This window comes from Mirounga angustirostris, unplaced genomic scaffold (genome assembly GCF_029215605.1).
Source record: "Mirounga angustirostris isolate CCGP_5_RB_7025 unplaced genomic scaffold, mMirAng1.0.hap1 SCAF_33, whole genome shotgun sequence".
NCBI lineage: Eukaryota > Metazoa > Chordata > Mammalia > Carnivora > Phocidae > Mirounga > Mirounga angustirostris.
The window spans coordinates 384,279-395,472 of NW_026991741.1; the positions used below are offsets into that span (position 1 = coordinate 384,279).

Sequence of the window (11,194 nt, forward strand, 5' to 3'; positions counted from 1 at the left end):
AAACTATACTATAAAGATACAATCAGCAAACTCAAGAATGTAGAAAACTCTACAAGTCACATCATCCATTTTCTTCAATGAATAAATGATATAGAAATAAGGGAGGATAGGTTGGGAACCTGTAGATTGAGACTTAAAAGAGGTATCAAAAAAAAAAAAAGCTAGGTAAAATTGAACTGTAGTGTTTGAGTATACATCAGTGTGATAAAACTATACAGGAAATAATGGATAAACCATAAATGTCAGGATAGTGGTTACACTTAGAGAGAGAGGGGGTGGGTTGTGACTGGACAGGGTACTGAGAAGTCTGCTGAGTTGGCCAGCAAATTTCTAATCATTGATTTGTGGTGGTTACAAGTGTGTTTCCCTTCTAAGTCAATAAACAATAATTTTTCGTTATGCAAATTTCTATATTTGTGCTATATTTCACAAAAAAATTTAAGAAGAAATGATTAGGCAATGACCAGATATTGCCTGCACTTAAAAAAAAAAAAAAAAAAAAAAAACCTTTGGTGAAGACAATTCGCTCACTTATTGATGAACTCTTTCAAAGTTCTAGGCAGATAAACTTGAGACACTCACCCCATGTTGCAAATCAAATGAATTTGGTCCAAGGTTAGTTTCTGTGTGTATAGTCCTGTCAATGTTTCTCTCTCTTGGATGGACCTGCCCCCACCCTGAGCCCCAAGGATGATGGCTTGTGAGGATATCCTCTCACTATTTCTCATTTTTTCTTTAAGGTTTTAGAAGTGAAGCATCCTCTGTTCTCTAGCAGAGATATTATTAAATAGTAGTCATGTTAACATTCTCATAATCAATGCAATTGACCCAGGTGAAGAAAACATCCCAGGTCTGTCCAGCTTCCTTGCTAATACGAAACTAATGTGAACACAACTGCCTAAACCTTGCTTGACAAGTTCTCCCAGAGACATTTTATTAAGTCTATCCTAGGTTTACAGAATGCCCAAGAAAGGCTCCAGCACGTGTGGAGTATTGTCCAAGGTTCTCTGCACATTCAACCTCACAGTTCTTCCTATTCATTGTGAATAAGCATGCACACTCTCTTTATGTGACAACAAATAATTAAGCCATTACCAGAGGCAAAAAGAATGAAGGGGTTTGATATCTAATGGCTTGGGAACAGCACAGAACTAGTAAAATAGTGACAGCACTAGACCAAAACCATCAAGGGTCCAGGTCTGTTAGACATAGAACTTTTTTTTTCTACTCCTAAAGTCCTGAGAACAAAATTGTTAAGTTAGAAATCAGTCACCAATTTTTAAACGTATTTTGATTTGTTGTTGGATTTATTTAATATCCAACTTTATGACCTTACCTTGTACTAGCAAATTGTATTTTCCCAAGATCTTTTTTTTTCTATTTCAGTTTTATCTAAATTAAGATAATTTACAGACCAGCTCTTCTAGGCTTTGGCTCAAATGTTACAAGCTCTTTCTGAGGGTGAGATTCTATTGATTAGTGTCTATGGACTTTGTTCATCTCAGAGGTCTTCATCAGTTTAATTAGGCTGACATCCACAGCCCCATGTCATTACTACTAACTGAGAAAGGGTCCAACATGACACTGATTTGTTCTTAGACAAACCCAGTACCAGCAATACCAGCAGTGAGTAGGGTTCCAAGCCTCCAGAATGGGGCAAGAAAGACTGTGGACCCAGAGTGTAGTCTGGGGAGGTGCTGGTGAGTGGGGCCGGATACAGTTGGTTAGCATACAAATGATCTGAGTCCAGGGTTTGCCTGTGGGACCCACCAGAGCATTTTAGGGTAGCCATTTTTCAGGCACCTGCACAAAAGCTGTAAGTTGGGCAGCTTCACCAGGACAAGGTTTTCCTTCGGCGTTCCTTCCACATACACAGCCACGGTGCTTAACATGAAAACAAGTTCTAACCCCATGCTTACAGCACAGAAGCCATCAGCAAGAGTTACAGGCTTACGGGGGCCCTCCGGAAGAAGGAAAATCAAAAAGCCTCTGGGTTTCAAATTAATGAGCGATCTTAAGTGGCATTTCCTAGGTTCAGGTACATCTTCATCTATTTCATGAGTGCCTCTCTAGTCGCTAATGTCTTCCTTTGGTTGCTGGGTTTCGGGGTAGTTAACCCATCTCCTGCCTCCATTTGTTCAATAGCCATTCTCGTTTTTACTTGGATCTCTGAGTAGAATTGTAAGCCACGTGTGCCAGTCTAGGGTTAATCATTACACCGTCCAATTGCTCTCCCAGACCGTGTGAACAGAAATGAATGGACAATTTCGTTTTGCAAATTCTACTTTTGGACTTAGCCCATGGCTGAGAACCAAGGAGGCGAGCGTACGGATGGCAGCGAGGGGTCAGTCCACGCCCCGCGTTGGGTCGGCGGTGGAGGAGTCGGAAGTGGTTGGGGTTTGGGGGAGGAGATCCGCTCACACACAAGAGGAGAGGGTTGAGCCGCCATATCTGCTGCTGCTGCCGCCGCAGTTGCGAATGCAGTGTTGGGACGTAGCTGCCGCCGCGCTGCCGCTAAGGTTCGTGTCGCTCCCCCCGGCACTTCGCTCTTGCAGCCTTACCCCTTGGCGGCGTAGCCCGCTCTTTCTGGCGTGTTAACCCCGCTCCCTCCCCGCCACCCATCAGGTCCTCAGACCATGGATCCGGGCAGCAGCAGCAGCGACTCGGCGCCCGACTGCTGGGACCAGGTGGACATGGAAGCCCCGGGTTCGGCCCCGAGCGGAGACCGAGCCTCCTCGGCGCTTGCCGAGGCCCAGCGGGAGCATCTCAGTTCGGCCTTCAGCCGTCAGCTCAACGTCAATGCCAAACCCTTCGTGCCTAACGTACACGCCGCGGAGTTCGTGCCGTCCTTTCTGCGGGGCTCGGCCCAGCCGCAGACACCCCCGGCCGACATCACCAGCATCGATGAAACCTGCCCCGGCGCGGGCGACCCTCAAGGTAAAAGGCTGGGACGGGGGGCACCTGTGGAACATTCCAAAGAGGAACAGTTAGTGTTGCATGAAGGTTCCAATTCAGCCGTTACCATGGAACTTTCAGAACCTGTTGTAGAAAATGGAGAGGTGGAGATGATCCTAGAAGAGTCATGGGAGCACAATAAAGAAGTAAGTGAAGCTGAGCCAGGGGGTAGTTCCTTGGGAGATTCAGGGCCCCCAGAAGAAAGTGGCCAGGAAATGATGGAGAAAGAGGAAATGAGAAAAGCTAAATCTGTGTTCGTGCCCTCAGGTGCTCCTAAAAAAGAACACGTAAATGTGGTATTCATTGGGCATGTAGATGCTGGAAAGTCAACCATTGGAGGACAAATCATGTTTTTGACAGGAATGGTTGACAAAAGGACACTTGAGAAATATGAGAGAGAAGCTAAGGAAAAAAACAGAGAAACTTGGTATTTGTCCTGGGCCTTAGATACAAATCAGGAAGAACGAGACAAGGGTAAAACAGTAGAAGTGGGTCGTGCCTATTTTGAAACAGAAAAGAAACATTTCACCATTTTAGATGCTCCTGGACACAAGAGTTTTGTCCCAAATATGATTGGTGGTGCTTCTCAAGCTGATCTGGCTGTACTGGTAATCTCTGCCAGGAAAGGAGAATTTGAAACTGGATTTGAGAAGGGTGGACAGACAAGAGAACATGCAATGTTGGCAAAAACAGCAGGGGTAAAACATTTAGTAGTGCTTATTAATAAGATGGATGATCCCACAGTTAATTGGAGCAGCGAGAGATATGAAGAATGTAAAGAAAAACTGGTGCCCTTTTTGAAAAAAGTCGGCTTTAGTCCCAAAAAGGACATTCACTTTATGCCCTGCTCAGGGCTGACGGGGGCAAATATTAAAGAGCAATCAGATTTTTGCCCTTGGTACACTGGATTACCATTTATTCCATATTTGGATAATATGCCAAACTTCAACAGATCAATTGATGGACCAATTAGACTGCCAATTGTGGATAAGTACAAGGATATGGGCACTGTAGTCCTGGGAAAGCTGGAATCAGGATCCATTTTTAAGGGCCAGCAGCTTGTGATGATGCCAAACAAGCACAATGTGGAAGTTCTTGGAATTCTTTCTGATGATGCTGAAACTGATTATGTAGCCCCAGGTGAAAACCTTAAAATCAGACTGAAGGGAATTGAAGAAGAAGAGATTCTTCCAGGATTCATACTTTGTGACCCCAATAATCTGTGCCATTCTGGACGCACCTTTGATGTTCAGATAGTGATTATTGAGCACAAGTCCATCATCTGCCCAGGCTATAATGCGGTGCTGCACATTCATACTTGTATTGAGGAAGTTGAGATAACAGCCTTAATCTCCTTGGTAGACAAAAAGTCAGGAGAGAAAAGTAAGACACGGCCCCGCTTCGTGAAACAAGATCAAGTGTGCATTGCCCGTTTAAGGACAGCAGGGACTATCTGCCTTGAAACATTCAAAGATTTTCCTCAGATGGGTCGTTTTACTTTAAGAGATGAGGGTAAGACCATTGCAATTGGAAAAGTTCTCAAACTGGTCCCAGAGAAGGACTAAGCAGTTTTCTTGATGCCCCTGCACAATACTGTGAGAATTGACTACAAAAGTTCACCACTTTCTCTTATTTACTGCCCATTGACAGACTTTTCTTCATATTTTGCAAAGAGAAAATTCACAGCAAAAATCCATGTTTTGTCAGCTTTCTCATGTTGAGATCTCAGTTATATCACTGTTGAATTGACCCACAACTTTCCTCCTCCTCTGCCATTTTGCTCCCTTGGACAGAACCAGTAATAGCTTTGTAAGTGATGTGGGTGTAATTGTCTATAACAATGAAAAATTAATATATTTTTTAATTTTTCATTTTCTCTTAGGATATTTAGACAACCCTTGTTCCACGCAGATCAGAGTGTGTCAGTGTGTGTACATGTTAAAAAGACAACTAACATGTCAATAAAATATTCCATTTGAAACTCTTATTGGTATCTGAAATGCTTTTGAATATTTTTAAAAATTTGTACATAATAGTATTCAATTAGCTTTTTTACTTTCTCAAGTCATTGAACACATCATATTACTTGGGCTTTTATTTTATTTTTTTTAAAGATTTATTTTTTTGACAGAGAGACACAGCGAGAGAGGGAACACAAGCAGAGGGAGTGGGAGAGGGAGAAGCAGGCTTCCCGCCGAGCAGGGAGCCCGATGCGGGGCTCGATCCCAGGATCCTGGGATCATGACCTGAGCCGAAGGCAGACGCTTAACGACTGAGCCACCCAGGCACCCCTACTTGGGCTTTTAAATACTGTCCTACACTCACTGTTTTGAAAGAGGCATTTACAAACAATGCACAGGTTTGTATTAAAAGAAGATTTTCCATTCGGAAAAAAAATCTATTTGAGGGCTCTTCCCAGTGAATTTTGTTTTCTCTGTCCAATTCGAATCAATAAAGGAGCTCTTCTGTCTCCCCACTTGTGATTTGGAGAAGAAAGCATTGCCATATTACAAGAATACCTGGGGATTCAGACCATATGTTGACTAAACTCTTATCCATACTCCATCATCTGAATATACCCCTTTGCTTTGTTCACCATGAGACTTGTGATGCGGGATACAACACGATAGGGGACATGAATGTTGAGAAGATACATGCTTGCAATAGGGCTGTAAGTCATTTCCTGAAAAGTAAGGGTTAGTGTGGGCCCTGAGCTGGGAAATTAGCCTATTCCACTTTTGTATTCTTCCGTGCTTGGAGTTGGTAGGAAAGGTAGAAGGTCATTTTTACAATCAGATCACAGCCCACTTTTGAGTCAGAGTCACTAGACTTGTCTCTGAACAGTGTATTAAGGAAAACATCCAACTCTCCATCCTGAGGTGGCTGCTTTGATTGCTGGGACGGCAGCTTTATAACCTGCATAACTATCTACAGCTGCAAGAGCTTTCAGTCTTGGTAAGTGGTAGTGACCCAATGTGAACATCTGCCCAATGGTGGGCAGGGCCTGTTCTTCACACTCATGGGATGGTTGGAAAGGGGTGGAGACTGGCTGCAGAACAACCTGGGCCCATGCTTAGGCAAGGTACGCCATGGTCCCTTGGTTTGTGTACCCATGTTCCTCCAGGATTTCTAACCTGTCAGAGATAGCCACAGGTCTTTTCAGAGCATCAGTAGCATGGTTCTGTGACTCATCCATCATAGATCTTCAGGGGCACCCACATGGGAAACAAGGATTTTTCTTTTGTCCTATGTCAGCTAACCTAATCTACATGGATACACCTCATATTGTCTTGGACCCAGTCCTTTAATAAAATGTCAGTGGCAAGAGTTTCATCTTTATTTTAGATTCCTTCTCTTGCCTCTGTGCTCTGAATTTTGTACAAAACAGACCAATTCAGTATCTGCCAGAAGTTTTGCCCTGCAGCCACTTAAAAAAATATATTTCTGGTGTTGCATCAACCTCATTTTTTCAGAATTTTAGTAGTTTACCAATAGGATTATTGCAGATATCTTTCACTAATAGGCCAAAGCCACAAGCAGGACAGAACTTTTTCTCCATCCAATTTGGATAATTTCCCCTCAAAAACTGGCTCCTAAATGTCTTTCTCAATAGCCAGTTGAATAGCAAATTCTCCACCAGGAGCTCTGAACCGTGTGTGTGTGTGTGTGTGTGTGTGTGCGTGTGCGTGCATGCGCACATGTATACATACTTCAGAGACCAGGACATAAACCTCTGGAAATAGATTTCAGAAACTAGTTCTTTTCATTTCAGTGAAAAACAGATCGTCCAGGTGATTGGAGACACCAGACTGGCTCTTTAGGAAACTGGACATAAACTCATGATAACATTTCTAACTTCCTGAATACCGTCCTTTCTAGTTCTTAATGTCTGATGGTGGTCTCCGATACTGCAAACGTGGGGCTGTTCACAAACACAACACTAGTTCTCCCTAGGGCATACTGAGCAGTGTCCTTTCAGAGGTCCCCTGTTGCCTCCATTTCAGGCCAGTTTAACTTAACTGTCTTCAGAGCTTCATCTGGCAACCAATATAATGTAGAATCTCCCCAAGTCAGGCTGCATGCTGTAAAAACATTATGAACTTCCTGCTTAAGGCTTTCTCAATAAATGTCTACCCATTGGCTCTTGGCAGTTTTTCTCCCAAACCTCTGCCTTTATTTCTCTGGTCATTATGGGACAAATCTGAAATTCAGGGAAAGGGGCCAACTTATTCTGTTTTGCAGCAGAGACCCAAAAAGGAAAAGGGAAGGTTTGGACTGGGTAGAAGCTAGCAGACCTCCCACATCACTCACTTTGAGCATCTTTCTCTGGTACCCAGAACAAACTGCCAGTGCTTTTAATACTACGGTTACTGTTCCTGTCTTCAAAAGATAAATCCTTTTTCAAAATAGACACTCCTTTCACAATTTCTTGATTCTGTTTTACTGCAATGCAAGAACCTGCTTTTATAAAGTTTACTTATAAACATTTTGCAGTTCAAATATTCAACTCATTTTAGTTAAAATGGACTGTTTTTCAGTAGGGAGATGATTAGTTACCATTTCATGACCATTAAAAAAGAAACTCTCCAACGACCATGGAAGTTCTGCCAAGACCTGAGCACTTGAACATGTTCACATTGATCCAGATTTTATGTTTATGTTTAAAGGGGTTCTTTTGATATTTTCTGTTGAGACTGTTGGTATATTTCCATTTGTTCTAGTTTTCAGTTACAATATCCGCTTTACTTACCCTTAAAAATATTGTATGATTTCTTTTATAAGTTAGTGGGCAAAAGGTTCAAGCTCTAAGAATCAGCCATCAATAAAAAGTTCAGCAAAGCCCCTTATTTTCTACAGATTCCTATTAAGCAACCAGAATTTACCTACACAGAAAATTTGAAGACGTTTCTCAGCCATCTAATGAAGGTTCTCTTTGATTGCTGAACTTCAAAAGTCTAAGCAGAGAATATTGTCCCCCAATTTTAGCATGAGAGGGCAAAAACAAACAAAAAGACTTGTCCATAGTCAGGCTGCTGTATGCAATCGAGTCAGTGTATCTCTCACTTGATACACTATGTATCCAATATGTATCCACTTAAAACTCTTCTGTCACATTTGGTACACTTAGTAAAAGGCTTCCTAAAGTCTCTAACAGAGACTAGAATTATCTCCTCCAGAGAGTGCTTTTACTAGCTCTGCCAGTGACCTTTTGCCACACCAATAAATTCACAGAATACATTGTCACATGGCAAGTGACTAAGACAGACCCCAAATGGCTTCTGCAGGTTTAACTGACAGTCCTTGGATTAAAGGTTAGTGTTTGATTTCTACCTTTGTCTTTCTTTTGGCACCTTGCTTTAACTGATGTTCATGTAACATATATTATTTAGCTTTCTAAACTGCTTTAGCCTCTTTTGCCAGTTTGGTAGGGTATATGTGAATAGGTTAAATAAAATGTATTAATACATTTTTTAAACATCTAAAGGCTTATCTCTGAGTGGTGCTAATGACAGAATGCTCTATCCCCATCCGTGTTCCTCAGTGCGTGCTAAGCCAAAAAGAACTGTGGTCTGAAATAGTAGATGAGCTGCAACTATGCATTTCACATATTTAAGAAGGGCACACAGGGAACACCTGGGTGGCTCAGTCGGTTAAGGGCCTGCCTTTAGCTCAGGTCAGGATCCCAGGTCATGAGCCCCATATCAGGCTCCTTGCTCAGCTGGGAGCCTGCTTCTCCCTCTGCCTGCTGTTCCCCCTGCTTGTGTTCTCTTTCTCTCTCTCCCTGACAAATAAATAAATAAATAAATAAATAAATAAATAAATAAATAAATAAAATCTTAAAAAAAAAAAAAAAGAAGGGCACACAGAGGGTTTGAAGGGCAGGAGATATATCTAAGGAGGCCCTAACCTTAAAGGACGGTGATTCAGGATGGATGAGAGGTGGCTTCACAAGATCCTGGTGGTGAGTAAAACATTGCAGTGACCACAACTTAATGTATTTCAAGAAGAACTGTTTGCCTCTATGGATGGCACAGTATTCAAGACCTGGAGGGAAGTTGGGGGCCTGAGAAATTTCATAGCAGAATCTGAACTGGGCATGCAGGTAGGTTTTTTTTTTTTTTTTGCGGGGGGGGGGGATATGTTGAATGCATGTCAGATTCATTGTGTAAGACAAAAAGGTCAAAACTGCTGGCAATATTGGCAGCAAGAAAGCCGACTCTGCAGATGGTGACATTGCCAAGACCCCCAGGTACAAGTGTCAGGCTCCACACTATCTACCAGTGCCTGACTGAGTCAGTAGAATCCCAGACAACACATACGAGCTGGGTGTGCAGACCGCCACTAACAGCTACCATGAAGGGCGAATTCTGCTCTAGGTCACCGTAGTGCCTCCACCTCTGCCAGAAGACTCCATCATCAGAGAAGTGGCCAGCATCAGAATACGTCTGCTTCCTGCCTCGGAAATAGTGGACCTCTTCTTCTTCCCCTGTTTATGTTTCAGAAAGTGATCTTGGTAAGCCAGAGAAGGAACTACGGCCCATGGCAGAGGGGTAAAGTAATGTGCTGTGGAGGCACTAATAGGAACCCCCAAACAAGCCACCTCACCCCTCTTCTATGAGTCTCTGGTCCCTCATGCATAACATGGATATAATGCTGGCTGCCTCTGTTATGGGATTGTTGTGAGGCCTGAACAAGGTAGAAGTTACCAAAGTCCTGGAAATGGTATGTGGCTCAATGCTTATGAGTTTATTCCCCTCGGGGCATATTCAATCCTTACCCTTGACTGTTTTTGACCCAACCAGCTCAGGTTCTTACTGGATTTGTTGATTGTTGACCCAATAGCTTTTCCTACCAATGCCCTGTGGTAAGAAAAACTGTTTTTTGTTTTTAAAGAAGCAGTATGTCCAGTCCAGGGGGGATACTCAGAATTTTTCCAATCCAGTCATGGCTATCCTATTCCCCTTTGTTAGATGATGGTTCTTTCCAGGCTCCCTTACGTCTAAATGTGGCCATGTGGCCCAGGTCTGCCCAGTAGAGTATATGCGGAATGTGCAGGGGATTTACACAGAAAAGGCTGTTTCTTAATTAAAAGGATAGATGTGAGCAAAGATGATGGTACTTGGAATGTGATAGAGATACCTGGAGCTGTTGCAGCCATGTCGTGACATGCATATGGTCATAGAGTCAACCTACTGAAAATGGTTGAGTAGGAGGTTAGAGGCTTTGGTATCCTTGTGGCATCTTTGAGCTGCTGAACCAATGCAAGTGTACTTCTGTACTTCTTATTCTGAGTGGGGGGTGACGAAGGTAAGGCCCTGTTTATTTATATTATTGTCTCTAAACATTAGCTGCATAGTAAATTCATTGAAAATAGCTTTGAGAAATACCAGTGCCCTGGCACCATACCCAGAAATTCTGATTAATTAGTCTACATTGGGGCGCCTGGGTGGCTTAGTCAGTTAGTTAAGCATCTGTCTTTGGCTCAGGTCATGATCCCAGTGTCCTAGGATAGAGCCCAGCATAGGGCTTCCTGCTCAGCCGGGAGCCTGCTTCTCCCTCTCCTTCTGCCCCTCCCCCCGCTTGTGCGCTCTCTCTCTCTCTCTCCATCAAATAAATAAATAAAATCTTAAAAAAAATTAGTCTACATTGTGGCTTTGGACATTAAAAAAAAGCTTTCTGTTATAAATAGTGTGAGATACATGACAAGATATAATATAAAGAAACCACGTATTTTTGCCCTTGCTTCCCTTGCCTTTGGTGATGTTTCTAGGAAGAAGTTGCTTCGGCTGAGGTCAAAGAAGTTGCTGCCTGTGTTCTCCTTTAGGATTTGGATGGACTCCTGTCTCACATTGAGGTCTTTCAACCATTTGGAGTCTATTTTTGTGTGTGGTGTAAGGAAATGGTCCAGTTTCATTCTTCTGCATGTGGTTATCCAATTTTCCCAACACCATTTGTTGAAGAGACTGTCTTTGTTCCATTGGACATGCAATATATGTTAAGAAAAAAAAAAGAAGAAGAAGAAGGTAGCGGGAGGGGAAGAATGAAGCGGGGGAAATCGGAGGGGTAGACGAACCATGAGAGACGATGGACTCTGAAAAACAAACTGAGGGTTCTAGAGGGGAGGGGGGTGGGAGGATGGGTTAGCCTGGTGGTGGGTATTGAGGAGGGCACATTCTGCATGGAGCACTGGGTGTTATGCACAAACAATGAATCATGGAACACTTTATCTAAAACTAAT

The 11,194-nt window shown here is 42.9% G+C and overlaps 1 protein-coding gene across 1 annotated transcript; it reads left to right on the plus strand.

Moving 5' to 3' along the window:
* Positions 1 to 2,412: 2,412 nt before the first annotated feature.
* On the plus strand, positions 2,413 to 4,942 carry GSPT2 (G1 to S phase transition 2). The gene is made up of 2 exons (XM_045870729.2): positions 2,413 to 2,519; positions 2,626 to 4,942. Exon 2 carries the CDS (start codon positions 2,637 to 2,639, stop codon positions 4,518 to 4,520), a length of 1,884 nt encoding a protein of 627 aa, XP_045726685.1. The 5' UTR covers positions 2,413 to 2,519; positions 2,626 to 2,636; the 3' UTR covers positions 4,521 to 4,942.
* The last annotated feature ends 6,252 nt before the right edge of the window (positions 4,943 to 11,194 follow it).